The sequence below is a fragment of the Gymnoscopelus braueri genome, assembly GCF_963280865.1.
Source record: "Gymnoscopelus braueri genome assembly, chromosome: 18".
NCBI classification, from domain to species: domain Eukaryota; kingdom Metazoa; phylum Chordata; class Actinopteri; order Myctophiformes; family Myctophidae; genus Gymnoscopelus; species Gymnoscopelus braueri.
Window position 1 is genome coordinate 50,481,319 of NC_137618.1, and position 17,500 is coordinate 50,498,818.

Consider the following 17,500-nt stretch of genomic DNA (forward strand, 5'->3'; position numbering starts at 1 on the left):
ATCCAGCCCACTGATGTACTATCAAAACCTATGGCCTTCAACTTATCCATCAGTGTTTTACAGTGTCAAATGCCATTTGGAGGTCCAACATGACCATGCCGCAGTATTTGCCCGAGTCCACCTCACGTTTGATGTAGTCGGTCAAATAGAGAAGGCATGTGTCTGTTGAGTGAGATGTTCTGAAGCCAGATTGGAATTTGTACATTAGGATTTTTTGCCAGACCCAAGGGGTCGGGCTTACCTGAGGCTTTGTACCTGTTTCGTCCATACATGGGCATGGTCACTTTGTCCTCCGGCCCCAGCCAAAAAAAAGTCTGTCACTTTGTCCTCCGGCCCCAGCCAAAACAAAATCTGTCCCCCAAAAAAGACTGTCCATACATGGGCATAGAAGGGACACACGTTGTGCGAAGCCCGGCCATTCAGATTTCAACCACTAGGGCATGGTCACATTGTCCCCCGGCCCCAGCCAAAAAAATCTGTCCCCCTTTCGTCACGAACTATTCATGACATCATTATTATGTCACAAGTATGTAATTAAGTGTATAAAGTGGTTTGTAGGTGTGTTACATACTAGGACTTCATTCTGGATATGGCAGAACCAGGTCTCCTGGTCTTGTTTTCATTGAAGTACTTTTCGACCTGTCCATATACTAACCTCTTTATAACGTTAGAGATAGAGCATAGAATAGAAACAGGGCGGTAGTTGCCGGGGTCTAATTTTCTTCCTTTTTTGTACAGAGGGGTGACTCTCGCTAGTTTGAAATCTTGTGGGACGTGCCCCTGGCTGATGGAGAGGTTTGTTATGTGGGCAATAATTGGGGCAATAGAGGGGGCTGCGTCTTGGAGAGGATATTGTGGTGGCCTGTGGCCTTGTGTTGTTGTAGGGTGCTCAGTTTTTTTAAACACATCATCCGTTGTCACCATGGTGAGTTTAAAGTCATCTTCGCGTACACCTAGATTTTTGTTTAGATGCGCTTTACCCCATAAAGCCCAGAATGAGAGGGCAGTATGTTAACCAGTGTGGTTGCTATGGTTGTAAAGAAGTTGTTTAAGCGTTAGCCACATTCAGCTTATCTGTAATGAGCGTGCCATCCGAATTGATGTTCATGTTGGCGGTTCTGGTTTTCAGTTTCTTACTGCAGCCTAACTGATTAAATATCTTCCAGTTTGTTTATATTTTCGAAAATATAGTCTTTTTTTTCTGGTTAGTTTTCACCGTGCCAATTACCTTGTTGCGAAGGATGTTGTTCTGTTTTTTTAGCTCATCAGCAAGGTTTATAAGGTATTCAGTGTTGAACTGATCACGCTCAGCGTGACAAACCATGTGTCTCATGTTGCAGAGAATCCTGGCAAGAAATATGGCCTCCCTTCATCTAGCAAAACAGGGTATGTCTGTCTGTCTGTCTATCTGTCTGTCTGTCTGTCTGTCTGTCTGTCTCTGATACACCGTTGTAACAGAAAAATTGGTGTAGTACCTCTGCTTTGTCACTAGAGGGGGCACTTTCCTAACATTATGTGTCTTTTTTTACTTTTTATTTGTTCCTATGAAATTCATACAACGTATCAATCCCTGGTTTGATAATTCACACAAACAGTGTCTATCCTCTCATCAATGTCATGGTTAACGAACAACAACTAAACAAAACAACAACAACAACACCATTTCCCTTGGTTCCAGGGGTGCTTTTGGAGTTCCAGCCGTGGAGAACAGGCCCAGTTTCTGGAGCGAGAGCCCCCCAAAGTTTGTCAGCAGGCCCACCAGAGGGTTCGCCCAGCCGGGTCAGAACGTCAAGTTCTACACCAAGATCACAGGACGACCCCAGCCTCAGGTCACATGGCTCAAGGTTTCACTTTTATTAACTCACTCAATAGTTTGTCAACGTTTTTATCTCCACCAGGCAGATATTATGTCAGGCAGACTGTCTGTCTGTCTGCTATAGAGTGTTTGTTCAGTAACAGTGTTAAATAGCTCTATATTGTGATAGTAATCATTACTATAGAGTGTTTGTTCAGTAACAGTGTTAATAGATCTATATTGTGGTAGTAATCATTACTATAGAGTGTTTGTTCAGTAACAGTGTTAAATAGTTCTATATTGTGATAGTAATCATTACTATAGAGTGTTTGTTCAGTAACAGTGTTAAATAGATCTATATTGAGATAGTAATCATTACTATAGACGCCTTATCAGATAACATCACAGTGATAAGAACCAGTATGTGGTTGTGATAAGAGCCAGCACCAAATTAAGTGTGGTGCTGGCTTAACTCCACCGCTCATAAGATGTAATGGAGAGCTGTCTGTCTGTCTGTCTGTCTGTCTGTCTAATCGTATCTCATCTAATCTAACTGTCTGTCCTCCAGGGGGCAGCAGAGCTTCCGTCTGGCGGTCGGTTCAGTGCATACCAACGCTCCAGCCTTCACTTCCTGGAAATACAGGAAGTGTGTCTGGAAGACGCAGGAAGTTACACATGTTCTGTGACCAACAGTGCCGGCACGGTTGCTGCCACCGCTGAACTCAACGTGCAGGGTGAGCGATCCAATCAGATTCAACGTGCAGGGTGAGCGACCAATCAGATTCAACGTGCAGGGTGTAGGTGACCAGTTCAGTGCTAGAGCAGTTCATCTTCTGCTAGAGCCAGTTCATCTTCTGTTAGAGCACTTCATCTTCTGCTAGAGCAGTTCATCTTCTGCTAGAGCCAGTTCATCTTCTGTTACAGCAGTTCATCTTCTGCTAGAGCCAGTTAATTTTCTGCTAGAGCAGTTCATCTTCTGTTAGAGCCAGTTCATCTTCTGTTAGAGCCAGTTCATCTTCTGCTAGAGCCAGTTCATTTTCTGCTAGAGCAGTTCATCTTCTGCTAGAGGCAGTTCATCTTCTGTTAGAGCGGTTCATCTTCTGCTAGAGCAGTTCATCTTCTGCTAGAGCAGTTCATCTTCTGTTAAAGCAGTTCATCTTCAGCTAGAGCCAGTTCATCTTCTGCTAGAGCAAGTTCATCTTCTGTTAGAGCCAGTTCATCTAGAGCCAGTTCATCTTCTGCTAGAGCCAGTTCATCTTCTGCTAGAGCAGTTCATCTTCTGCTAGAGCAGTTCATCTTCTGTTAGAGCCAGTTCATCTTCTGTTAGAGCCAGTTCATCTTCTGCTAGAGCAGTTCATCTTCTGTTAGAGCAGTTCATCTTCTGTTAGAGCAGTTCCTCTTCTGTTAGAGCAGCTCCTCTTCTTTTAGAGCAGTTCATCTTCAGTTCATCTTCTGCTAGAGCAGTTCATCTTCTGCTAGAGCCAGTTCATCTTCTGTTAGAGCCAGTTCATCTTCTGTTAGAGCCAGTTCATCTTCTGCTAGAGCCAGTTCATCTTCTGTTAGAGCCAGTTCATCTTCTGTTAGAGCCAGTTCATCATAAACCCCTGGTCATCCATATGTTTATTGTCATCATATATTTTGAAACCATGTTGCTCTGGGAAATGCCTTCTGCTCATGCATCATCACACTTGCGGGGATAGTAGATTATGATCCACTACTCTCTCCCGACATCACGACTGGATGTGTGTTTTTTAGGTGGGACATTAATGAACTGGATGTGTGTTTTTTAGGTGGTACATTAGTGAACTGAGTTGTTTTACTTACTAAAACAGCATCACATATTTTACACCTTGTATCTTTGTCGTTTTTAAGTTCCCACACACAGGACTTGGTTTTGACCGCTTCATGTTTGTGTTTTGTTTGTGTTCACAGCAGACTCCAGAGCCATATATGGAGGTGTAGGCGTGGCCTCTTGAAATTATTACACTAGGCAACGGCGCCCTCGCATGGGCTGGCGAGACATTAAATCAGCATTACCTTCACAGAAAACCTACCATTGATACAATACAGAAGAACCACGGAATGTTCAATTAAGTGTTAATCGTTAATTTAATTGGGTAATTTGGCAAATCATCGATTTTCAATAATTGTTAACACTCCTAACAAGGACTGACAGATAAAGAGATCTCCATATGTGGGCATATCAGCATGCTCATATATGGGCATATACTGATGACATCAGGGATCTTTATATATGGGCATAAAAGGACAAGGACTGACAGATATGAAGTCTCCATATATGGGCATATCAGTCAGCTCGGAGGTGCGACCTAGGTGTGAGCGCCGCATAGCGGCCCGAACCTCTAGTAGTGAAAAAAGCCGTTGTGCTGGAATTTGTGGTCAGATAATGTAATTATCTGATCTTTTATGATTGCTTGTGTTTTGCTTTTTGCTCCCTTTTTCTCCCCAATTTAGTTGATTCCTCCTCACACACATTTCTGTGTGTTGTCAGTGCTGCTGTATCCTACTGACTCACCTGCCAGTGAGGAGCCCCCACCGGGAGGATGTAGAGCCTTCATCCTACTCCTCCCGCCCAACACTCCCTGCTGACAGGCTCCGCCCCCAGAGGATTTATTGTTTTACTTAATTACATTTTTTTGATTTTCCAAAACAAATTATAAAAAATAAATGAAAAACACAGCCCCTCACGCACTGCAGGGCCAGTATCAGTCGCCAGAACCAAGGACGCTAACATGGTTAAAATGGGGTTTGAAGTTACGTATAGGCACGGGTCTGATCAAAGCAATATCAAATGTCTAAATACTGAATCAAGCAACTTAAAAACATATAAGCTCAAGTAAATATACTTCACCACTGACACCACTGACTGTTCACCACTGACAGTAAATATACTGTGTGTGTGTGTGTGTGTGTGTGTGTGTGTGTGTGTGTGTGTGTCTGTTTTCCAAACATTACATTGTGTGTATGTCCAGTGTTTTCTCATTGTGTATATTGTTGTTGTTTTTTTCAGGCTCTGCTGGTGAATCTAGAGGGTATGTAGTTACTGTGAACTATAGATGACTCTAGAAGGTATGTAGTTACTGTGTGTACTATAGATGACTCTAGAAGGTATGTAGTTACTGTGTGTACTATAGATGACTCTAGAAGGTATGTAGTTACTGTGTGTACTATAGATGACTCTAGAAGGTATGTAGTTACTGTGTGTACTATAGATGACTCTAGAAGGTATGTAGTTACTGTGTGAACTATAGATTAATCTAGAAGGTATGTAGTTACTGTGTACTATAGATGACTCTAGAAGGTATGTAGTTACTGTGTACTATAGATGACTCTAGAAGGTATGTAGTTACTGTGTGTACTATAGATGACTCTAGAAGGTATGTAGTTACTGTGTGAACTATAGATTAATCTAGAAGGTATGTAGTTACTGTGTGTACTATAGTTGAATCTAGAAGGTATGTAGTTGTGTGTACTATAGATGACTCTAGAAGGTATGTAGTTACTGTGTGTACTATAGATGAATCTAGAAAGTGTGTACCTAGAGTTACTGTGTGTAATGTAGGTGTTAAGGATCTTTCCCACTGAAGTCTGTATAACATAGAGCATCATCAAATGTACATGTGCGTACAGATCTTGGTATAATGTACACACCAACAGTAATAATAATAATAATAATATAATGTACACACCAACAGTAGTACTACCTATATATATAGTATAATGTACACCAACAGTAGTACCACCTATATATATATATATATATATATATATATATATATATATAATGTACACACCAACAGTACCAACAGTACACACCAACAGTAGTACCACCTATATATATAAATATATATATATATATATATACACCAACAGTAGTACATCTACTTATATAAAGGGAGATTGACTTCCGCCGCTGACGCCACACCCACTCCATTGATTTGCACCTCTCGCCGCTGACGCCATACCCACAGCATTGATTTCGACTAAACACAACAACTAAATATGACATGTCACCACAACACCAGCCACAACGTGCGCGCTGAATTTACGGGTGGCGTAGGGTACTTCTCATTGCTCACTACACATTTTCCACCTCGCAACATAATTAATTCTACTCACCACATTACGACCACACCGGACGGGGAAACACTTTCGCACCGTTTACCGTCAGCACAACCGAACGACCGACGGCCACAGCCGAAACAACATGAAGCGGCGGCCATTGAAATCAGCTCATTATTGAAATTTAAAGCTCTTCAGGGCGATTAACCACCATTATCCCGCTTATTACACGGCTACTTAATAAATACATAAATAAATTTACCCAAAAGTAACAACAAAACGAAGTATTTCCTTGCTTACGGCAATGAAAGTATTCCATAAGTATTGGGCTGGGCGGACAAGTTCGCCTCGGAAAACAAATGACAAAATAAATAAAAACTCGCCCCAAAACACACTCGCCCCCCATTCTATATACTGCCGATTTGCCTGTAATACCGCCGGATTTGCCCCGGGGCAACTGTGTTTTGGGGCGAGCGTTTTGAGCCACGATAAACAAGGAAGTGCAGTGGATCAAATACAATCACTTTTCGGTTATTGCATCGTCTATTTCTCAATTCAAATGTTTTCAAAAACATTCGTGAGAGCAACGTTTAGTTGTAAATGACATTGGTTGTTTGTTTACATGGCTGTCATGTTGGATAAAGCATAAAACCAAGCAGCGCAGTTTAAATCTCTGCATCGCCACAACAACAACAACAGAAGCGCGTCCTTCGCTTCACCTCCCCCCCCCCCCTTGCTTACCTTTTTGTTCGAACCACGCCGTTGCTTTCACTTTAGTCATGTCTCTATCACACCACACTCACGTTAATATGTCCGTCATTCACGTGCCATGTACATCCCAAAGACAACCAACACCACGCAGCTGCTTTTGTAATCTCCCTACAACAACAGACGACTCGCCATCTGGGTTGCTACGTCGGCAAAAGACAAGCAGCAGGTCAGTGTTGCCAGATGTGCGCCAGAAACAAGCAACCACCTTCATGAAAAAAAAAAAAAACTGCCGAAGGTTTTTGCCTTGTTTCACGGGGGTCCGTGGGGGTCCGTGGGGGTCCGCGGGGTCACAACACTCCCAGGGGGTCCGGGGACCCCCAGGAGGTCCTTCATCTATTCATTAAAAAAAAATATATATATATATTCTTTTAACTTTACTTTTGGAAATTTTTATCCCACGATTTTGGTACCCCAAAATAAGCACGCCCTCACTAGACCCCGTGCGCGGCTAGCGGGCCGGGGGTCCCAACACTCCCAGGGGGTCCGGGGACCCCAGAGGGTCGCTCAATTTTTTTTTTTTTTTTTTTTTTTTTACTTTCTTTTGGAAAATTTTATCCCACGATTTTGGTACCCCAAAATAAGCGCGCCCTCACTAGAGCCCTGTGCGCGGCTAGGGCGCCCGGACCTCTAGTAGTGTATAATGTACACACTAACAGTAGTACCACCTATAGCTTTGTGTAAACAACTTCACAGTATATTCTATATACTATATACAGATTATGTAGTTGCTGTTCAAGCATAATACGTATGTACGTTGCAATTCTTCAGATGACAGCCAAATCACATCTCATGCTTGTGTCGCACACTGTGTTTAAAATATCTCCACACAGGCTATCTCTGTCTCTCTCACCTCAACTGCAAATGAAACCCTCAGTGTTCATTTACATTTTTTTAACTATGAAAGGTGTAGGCTAAGTTGTAACCAAATGGACTGACGGCGCTCATATCTCTGTCTGTCTGACGGCACCTCAATAATTATCCAAGTCACAAACATGACCTCTGGATATATGGACATTCTGCCTCAGAGCTCTGCTGTTCATTTAGAACACAATGTAAAAGACAGCACGCTGTTTAGGAACCTATAAAGCCTAATCCAAGCTCACAGCTACAGCGATCGCCCTGTTTCATAAGTTTATGTCATAAAGATTTTTACACATCAGGGGCCAGTTGCACCACCTCACACTAAGTTCAAACTTAGCCTAGTTATAGCTTAAATGGCTTTTTAAAATACTTTAAGCTAAAACTAGGCTAAGTTTGAACTTGGTGTGAGGTGGTGCAACTGGCTCCAGATCTCAGTTACGATTCCCAATGGAGTGGAAAATGGAAAATTCCAAATGTTTGCCTTGGAATTCGGGTTCAAGATCAGTCAGCTGACCGTCAATCTGTAAACGCTAAGGTTATGAGAGAAGACCTGCTCCCATAATGTTACAGGCTACATCACTGTTTTTTTTCTGTATGACATAGATATTCATATAGTGTTCATACACCCATTTTTCATCCGCGAGTGTAAATGTAACCATTTCCTAAACCCTGTCTGTGTGCTTTAGTACAAATAATCCAAGTAATAGTCTGTGATGTAGGCTATAGGCTACGGAACTAGCTTCTTAGATCTGTGTAGAATATAGGTCTGTTTAGTGACGACAGCGTCACTTAACTATATGGTTTATGAACCTAAAGCCTAATTGAAGCTCACCTACAGCGATCACGCTGTTTCATACAGTTTTGTTTCCATTAATTTTCCATTTGTTTCCATTAATTTCATTCCCAATGGAGCGCACTCTCCTCCGTCATATTTATGCTCTTCAATGAGATATATGTCTGTTCACATTGAGACAGATGCTGGCTGCTCATAACCTTATTTTCCTTCCCTCTCAGTTATAGCCTACAGTATATCAGATTTTATGTTTCTGTCTGCAAACCAATTGAAGCGTAGCCTATCTGTGAGATCTGAGTGGGTTGAAATGCTAACAGATATTTAAAAGACAAGTTCCCGAGGGGATACAATGGCCAATGAAATCGCAGGAAAAAATGTCAATTTGATCGCAAATCCGCTTGTGTGGTAGGTGGCCTTACTGCCGTCATGCAAGTGTTATCCAAAGATTTAAGATAGTGAAAATAGCCGATCTACAAGCTGTAGATCTGATATTTTCACGGTTTTGAAAAATGGCTGAATTTCATTTCTGTAAGTTTCTGTAAACGATTGGGAACCTCTGGTCTGTAGAGTTATGGGCAGTGCAGGTGTTCTGGTGTTTGTAGTTCATTTTTGTTGTGATCTTCTATTTTTATTACCCCTGGGGGCCGGCCCTGGTGCAACCCCTGGGGGCCGGCCCTGGTGCCACCCCTGCCATCATCACCTCATCATCATCTGCCCTGCAGGCCTCCTGACCCGGCTGAAGACAGACGGACCCTCACCGGTCGTACCCCAGCTGCCATCAGCGCTAGCTCCACCATCAGCCCCCCACCACCACCACAGCAGGGCAGGGACAGCCAGGAAAGTCCCAGGCCCAGGCCTCCTGGAGCTCCCTGGAGAGGCCCCCCCGCAGAGCGCCCCCCTGTGGTTGAAGGGAGGAAGCTGCCGGTTCCTCTGAAGAGAGCTGGAGCACTTCCACAGGTTAGTGGACCACTGGAGCACTTCCACAGGTTAGTGGACCACTGGAGCACTTCCACAGGTTAGTGGACCGCTGGAGCACTTCCACAGGTCTCCAGTTCCCAGCATGCTAAAGGCCCCAAACTTGGTTGGTGCTCTTAGATGGCCAATAAGGACAGGCTGTAATTGCTTAAGCCCTGCCCTCTTAGGTGTTCGTATTGGCTGGACTTTAAACAGCCATAACTCCAGTTCCTAGCATGCTAAAGAACCCAGACTTGGTAGGTGCTCTTAGACGGCTAATATGTACATGTTGTAATTTGCTGATGCCCCGTCGCCTCTTTGTTCATATTGGCTGGGGGTTAAACAGCCATAACTCCAGTTCCCAGCATGCTACAGGCTCCAGACTCTGTATGAAAAATTACCACTTCCACTCCTACTTCGGGTTTCTCGGATTGCCTTGAAACTTCACCCACACACTCTCTAAGGGGCGAGGAGCCCATTGTGCAACCCGGAAGTGTCCCTACCTCCCGAACGCAAGGTTCCCGAATGCATTACTCTTATCAGACTGGGGTTAAAGGCTGCATAGCGGCCTGAAAATCTTGTGTATGTGTGTATTTATATATATATACATATATATATATATATATATATATATATATATATATATATATATATATGTATATGTATATGTATGTATAATATCTTTGTATATTACATTTCAAATTGTCATATCTGTAATCATTAATGATGGTGACAACCCTACAGAGTCAGTATGGACTACCTGGGCCAGGCCCCGCACTCAACACTCCACACACTCCTGTAGGAACTCCAACACTGACCCCTACAGACAACCACAGGTACTGTAACCATTATTACATAAAGACAGAGGAATATACCTTTAGTAGTTGCTAGTTATTTAGTGAGTGAGTGAGTGAGTGAGTGAGTGAGTGAGTGAGGGAGTGAGGGAGGGAGGGAGGGAGGGAGGGAGGGAGGTAGTTAGTTAGTTAGTTAGTTAGTTAGTTGGTTAGTTGGTTAGTTGGTGAGTGAGAACTTTATCTTCTAATGCTTCATATAGCCTAATGCTCATTATAATAGTCCTGTAGCAAGCCCTCAAAAAAGGCCTTAGTTTTTGAGATACCCCCACCCGAGTTAGAACAAAACACAACCATGTTTTTTCTTATCTTTAGGGTCTCCCATTAATGAAATGGATTGTGAAATTTTATTTTGGGGCAAAATTAGTTTTTTTGGCTATTCTTTAGAACTACCTCAATCTCTGAAAAACGCAAATCCGAATAGGGCAAAGGTGACCAAAAATGCTATAACTTGAGAATGCTCACTCTTATCTTCATCCAATTTGCTGAGGTATGAACCAAGTGTCTACCCTACATCACCAAAGAGTCAGAATGTAATTTACCTGAAGAAATACTGAAATATAGTCCTTTAAACATACTTTTAGTTTAGGCGGAAATGGTACTTTTGTAGTGTAGACTCCTCTACTTTCCCTCATTTAGAAAAAAAACATATATTTATGTCAAATAAGCTGTTACTGCATAGCCTAAGATGCTATTAAACAATTACCAGTGGTTGTGTGGAGAGATCTAGTACAGTGTTATTGCAAATGAGACTTTAGACATACCCCTAATCACAGTATTCCATTTGTGTAATGCTTCTCTGTATTGAGGCCTGCAATTCTCAACAAAATGAATTAATCTATGTACCTTTGGTTTGGATGTGTATATACAAAAGTTCTTACTACTGAAATCATAAAATCATATTTCCATTGATTAATGACATGGCTTCATGTTGCCCCTGCCACAATCATGTGTGAGTGTGATTGAATATGGTGATGCACTTTGCTCACATACATATTTGCCTCAACATTGCCCCAAAATCACAACAATAGATATTCAGGGAGGGTTAAACAATGCCGACTGAGAAGGAATTTGACTTTTAATTTGGTTTGGACTTTTATTTGGTATGTATAAAGTACAAAAAGTAAAGTGTTATTCCAACATAAAAATAATAGGCAGGTGCATATATGAAAAAAAGCACCATACCCTAAAACATTGGAACAAAAGGTTTCTCAACTGTTTTTTTGTAGTATTACAGTAGGTGTCCTGAATAACACACTAAAAGTTTTCCAAAGTTTGACCACTTTTAAGGTGTTATTTTCAAGATGGCGTCCAAGATGGCCAAAAAAACATTAAAATAGCTACACAAGTACGTTTTGTGTCTAATCCCATGTTTTGGGGGCCTGGGAATCCATTGGATACAATTAGATAATTGTGAAATCCAATATTTTGTTTGTGACTCTATTAAAACACTCTGAAATGGTCACCCGTTTAACTAATTATATAATAAATGTCCAACTACTTATATTTCTTTTTTACTGGAACAAGGCTTCAAGATATCCTCAAAACACAACAAAACTAATAGTCACAATTTGCAGTAATTCAGAAGGTGGTGGCAGAGAATATTGTCAGTTGATAGATAGTATTTGTTTTCAATATTGAAAGGTTTTGGATAGCTCTGTGGATCAAATTTAGCCCAAACTAAATTCATCTTACACTACTATACACCCCACCCCCAAAAAATGTCTTGCATTATGAACCAATCTCTCTGCACCCCTCCCCTTACCCACCAAACTTCATAACTCCTCCCCTACATACACAAGAATATTTATTTTTCTCGTGGACAAGCGCAGTGTCATCTTGTAGACACAAGATTTTGAAAAACATTAAATAGATGTTTTAACACATTAGGAAGGCAATCAGTGAGTGTGCAAAGAGGGGTGGGGTGGTTATGGAGGTTAGTGTAGAGCTGTCAGAACCGTGTATCTACTGAGTGCCTACAGGGGAGTATCGGGGGTGGGTCTGGTCTAGAGTTTAGTGGGCCTAGGGTTCCCCTCAGGTGGGTAGAGGGGAGTATGGAGGTCACTGGATTGCTCCCTGGGCACTTGGAGCGCAGAAGAGCAAAGTTAGGAGCCAAGGAGACCCTGAGCTTCTCCTCTCCCTCACGTCCGACGTGCAAAACCTCCAACAGAAATTATACGCCATTTCAACGAAGACAGTTTTGCAAACAATACATGAAAGATAAACTTGTATCTTTGCCAGATCTCACTCCAAGTGGCTTAGGGAGCCTGCGCTCTCCTTGTTCTCAGCTCCTCCAAAAGCAAATTAGCATTTGGGATGCAAACAATTTCTAAGTCACGGCACGAAATTAAGGTATTGGAATTTAGCTAATGCGTGAGGCTGAGAGGAGTGTCCCTATGTCGCCTGGCTCACTGGATAGTCCCACTGGTAGCAAGTGGACCTCCACGCTGGCTCCAGAGATAGGCACTACCGAGATAGGCTCTCTTGAGTTAGCATAGGTAGTGAGGACAGTCCCCAGTGGTTGTGGTTGTAAGACCTCCACATGTTGCAAGATTGTGTCATATACAAATGTATGTATGCTGGCCCCAAATGGACATCCTGGCGGGACCTCCTGGCGGGTCCGGCTGGCTCCTATGCCCGAGATAGGCGCTCATGAGTGGGCATAGGCGTTCGTGAGGAGGGTCGGCCCCCCTCCATAGTGGTGGTTGTAAGACCTCCACGTGGTGGTGCATGACTGTGTGTCAGGCAGACAAGGGTGTATGTCGGACTGGCTCACAGGAGAGTCGGTGGTAGCTGACCATTAATATTCCCAGGGGCCCCCAGTGACTTATCATTATGGCTCAGAGCGTCCTCTCCCCTCTCCAGAACAGCTCCAGAACAAAAACTTGGTGTTTGCCGAAAGCAATGCTTGTTTGTTGGATAGCAGCAGAGACACAGCCCCTTATGGGCGTGGAGGTCGGTTAGATTGGGATTCTATGGGGAGACTGGAGCCCAGGGCGTCATGGGCTGTTCCCTATACGTACCTTCTTGCTGTTAAAATTATCCAGAAAAAAAGATCAAGGTTCAAGCTTATTGCCAGCAGAACCAATCTCAAAATAAAGACTAATGTTGCACTAAAACCTCACACAACTACTAGTCTCAGGAATAAGGCGATGTTTGTGACAAGCACATCTGCACCTTATCCACGCCACACTCCTCCACCACCCCTGCCTAGACATTCAGACACTAGATACATGTTGTGATAGCTCTGTACTGACTTGCACACCCTCTCTAGGCCCATAAGGGGCCATTTCGCTCCACTGTATCCCCACTGAGGAGTCCATCTTCCCCATAGACCAGACAAGTGGCCATTTTGTTTTCTGTAGCGTTGTGAGCTTGTACATCGGCTATTTTCACAATGTTTGCCTCTTTCTTAATATTTGAGATACATTAATATTGAGTCTTAAGCGTAATTAAATTGTAACTTTAGAAATGTGCAGATACCCTGTATACACTTATACTGTATGTTGGTTTGTTTACTGTTGAGTGAGAAAACAATGTTGCACATCAAGCTAACCATCTGGGGACCCCCCAAAATCATTTGGGGGACCCCCAGTTTGGGAACCAGACACCTTACAAACAAATTGGTGAAGAAATTTCTCGGTAAGGAATTTCTTCCAAGATTTGTGTAATATTCCCAGTCTATCACATTGGCAGCCATGTTTTTACAAATGTCACAGTACACCCAGTAATAATTAATTTATCCCTTATTGGTATCAAAAGAAATCTTGAAAGCTTCAACAGAATGTGAATTACATGAGATGAATTCACCAAGCCTGGGCATTATGGCATGTAGAAAAGGGAGAAATGTCAAATTACATTGTTAAATATGCTTATAACCAATTGCTTTAATATATAATTGTACTTATAATCACTTGACTATAATTTATATATGCTAATTGGATTCCTAGATCACCAAAACATGGGGTTAGGCACCAAAATTACTTGTGTAGGGCAAATAATGAAGGAGTAATGGTCTTTTAAGGAACTGGTGGCGGCCATCTTGGAAATTTGACATTTCTAATGATCAGATTTTGGTAAACTTTTGATATGTTATTAAGTACACCTAATACATTTTGCATTAGGTGAGAAACCTTTTGTTCTACTTATTTTTTGGTCAAACCATATTTGCACCCGCCTATAATGTTTTATTTCCAGAGAAGGGGTATGTCTAAAGAAGTCTCATTTGCAATAAAACTGTACTAGATCTCGCCACACAACCACTGGTTATTGTTTAATAGCATCTTAGGCTATGCAGTAACAGCTTATTTGACATAAATGTACGTTGTTTTTCTAAATAAGGGAAAATAGAGGAGTCCTCACTACAAAAGTACAATTTCTGCCTAAACTAAAGGTATGTTTACAGGACTATATTTCAGTATTTCTTTAGGTAAATTACATTCTGACTCTTTGGTGATGTAGGGTAGACACCTGGTTCACACCTCAGCAAATTTGATGAAGATAAGAGTGAGCATTCTCAAGTTATAGCATTTTTGGTCACCTTTGCCCTATTCGGATTTGCCTTTTTCAGAGATTGGAGTAGTTCTAAAGAATAGCCAAAAAAACTAATTTTGCCCCAAAATAAAATTTCACAACAATCCATTTCATTAATGGGAGACCCTAAAGATAAGAAAAAACATGGTTGTGTTTTGTTCTAACTCGGGTGGGGGTATCTCAAAATCTGAGGGCCTCTGCTACAGGACTATAAGATGACATCATGTCTGTCTACTCACTCTGTTTCTCATTTATCAATGGACTGTAAAAAAAAACACCTTATTTGCCTTAAATTTGCACGTACACCAACGTCCAAGTGAGATTTATCAAAGGATCCTATACAGCCAATCCTGGCGTACATTTGGCCGGAGCTTTGCTAAATGTTTATTAGGTTATTATTGTCTCCGCCAGGCCGAAAGGCATGGCGAGAGAGTATGTTTTACCCCCTGTCCGTTCGTCCGTGTGTCCGTCCGTCCTTATGTCCGTCCGTGTGTCCATCTGTCTGTGAACAGCTAAATATTCGGCACCGTTGGCCCGGTCACTGTGAAACTGTGCACACACACTCCCTGGATGCCAATTCAGGGCCTCTGGCCCAATTATTTTACATGGCCCTGTTATAGCGCCACCAGGAGGCCGATTTGTGCAAAACCCATTTTTGGATATTACTCCTGCAGATTTTATCCAAACATCACGCAAATCAGTAGTATCTCTATAGTCATGTGATCAACACGGATCTGTCTTATTTTCCATATTCCATCCTGATTGGCTAAGGTTGGCTTGCAAAGTTTGCAGGATTGGTCCGTTTTGAACTAAATGTCTCAAATCATGAACGCAGCTTGCGATTTCCATGAAAATTCCCACGCACATTCCCACTAGGCCGAGGAAGAAATGACACTTGAAAATGTTTAAATCAGCCTCATGGTGGCGCTATAAAAGGCTGATTTACATTTTTAACTACAACTGCACCGATCTGCGTGAAACTTTGCACGCATACTCCCTAGAGGCCAAGGAAAAACATCTACCCTGCATTTTTCACATTAGCCTTTTATAGCATCACCAGGAGGCCGACTTATGTAAAACAATTTTTTTGAGATTAAGCCTTCAGATTTTATAAAAATTTCACGCAAATTGGTACACATGATATCTATAGTCATGTGATCAAGATGGATCTGTTTGATTTTTCATATTCCATCCTGATTGGCTAAAATTGACATCTAAAGTTTGCAGGAATGGCCCGTTTTTAACAAAATGCGCAAATCATGAACGCAGCGTCCAATTGCGGTGGAACTTTGCACGCACTTTTGCACTACATTGAAGAACAAACGCCACCCTTTTAACATTGCCCTATTATAGCGCCACCAGGAGGCCCATTTTTTTTTTTTATATTACTCCTACAAATTGTGTCCAAACATGCAAATCAGTACACATTATCTCTATAGTTAAGTGATCAAGATGGTTCCGTCCGATTTTTTATACTCCATCCTGATTAGCGAATTCCGAACATTGCTGGCCCACAATAACCTACCTGACCTGGCTATCTAGTTATAACTAGATAGCATCTAGTTATTATTAGGTTCGATTCCAGGCCTGGCCAGCAATGTGTCGAATATGACCAGTCCTAATATAATATTATAATGAGCATTAGTGAGGACCAATTATATGAAGATAAGTATAATATAATATTATAATGAGCATTAGTGAGGACCAATTATATGAAGATAAGATATAATATAATATTATAATGATTATTAGTATGAAGATAAGGTGTAAAATGGGTGCAATGCTCCTTTAAGAGTCAGTGTTGTCATCCAGCATATTGTGTTCTATTAGCAGGCCAGGAGTGGGTTCCAACATGCGGTTCCAGGCCCTACCCAAGGACACAGAGGCCACAGATGGGACCAAGGCCACCTTCACATGCCAAGGTTAGGGGTCTTCAACGGGGGGTCCGGGACCCCTAGGGGGACCTTAGAGATACTGCAAGGGGACCGCCAAATCTTTGTGTGATAGGGACTATTTTTTCTTTTAACCACTTAAACCCTCACAGCCCTATTCTGGGGGAACATTAGCCGGCTAATTTAGGCTTGTAGCTTATAGAGCTTTTAGCTTTTAGCTTATATAGCTTGTAGCTTATAGAGCATGTAGCTTGTAGCTTATAGAGCTTGTAGAGCTTGTAGCTTATATAGCTTTTAGCTTGTAGCTTATAGAGCTTGTAGCTTATAGAGCCTGTAGAGCTTGTAGTTTATAGAGATTGTAGCTTGTAGCTTATAGAGCTTGTAGCTTGTAGCTTATATAGCTTGTAGAGCTTGTAGCTTATATAGTTTGTAGCTTATAGAGCTTGTAGCTTGTAGCTTATAGAGCCTGTAGAGCTTGTAGCTTATAGAGCTTGTAGCTTGTAGCTTATAGAGCTTGTAGCTTGTAGCTCATAGAGCTTGTAGCTTGTAGCTTGTAGCTTATAGAGCTTGTAGCTTATAGAGCTTGTAGCTTATAGAGCTTGTAGCTTGTAGCTTATAGAGCTTGTAGCTTGTAGCTTATAGAGCTTGTAGCTTGTAGCTTATAGAGCTCGTAGCTTGTAGATTGGCTAATTTTGGTGAAGAGGTTTGGTGTACGTTGACAAAAGAGCTGACCGAGTACCGAGCCAAAAGTCAAGTTGGCAAAAACTGTAGGGTTCAAGTCGTTAAATATCTGAAAACACACATGTAACATGAATCCAACATGTAGGGGGGTCCCTGCTTCATTTTATTCTCAGCTAAGGGGTCCTTGGCCTGAAAAATGTTGAACACCCATGCCGTACCCGAAGGCAGAATTGAAGAGAATAGAGCAATACAATAGAGTCTGACGTAATGTACACATCCTACCTGG

At 42.0% G+C, this 17,500-nt stretch overlaps 1 protein-coding gene across 1 annotated transcript in view; it reads left to right on the forward strand.

Annotated features, from left to right (window-relative positions):
• Positions 1–17,500, forward strand: part of LOC308073410 (myosin light chain kinase, smooth muscle-like) — a 96,591-nt gene that overhangs the window by 963 nt on the left and 78,128 nt on the right. The window contains exons 2-7 of the mRNA XM_080412283.1: positions 1,341–1,386; positions 1,679–1,844; positions 2,364–2,477; positions 9,026–9,260; positions 10,002–10,093; positions 16,472–16,563. Of these exons, the coding sequence (XP_080268409.1) occupies positions 1,341–1,386; positions 1,679–1,844; positions 2,364–2,477; positions 9,026–9,260; positions 10,002–10,093; positions 16,472–16,563 (745 nt within the window). The remainder of the gene's footprint in view (positions 1–1,340; positions 1,387–1,678; positions 1,845–2,363; positions 2,478–9,025; positions 9,261–10,001; positions 10,094–16,471; positions 16,564–17,500) is intronic.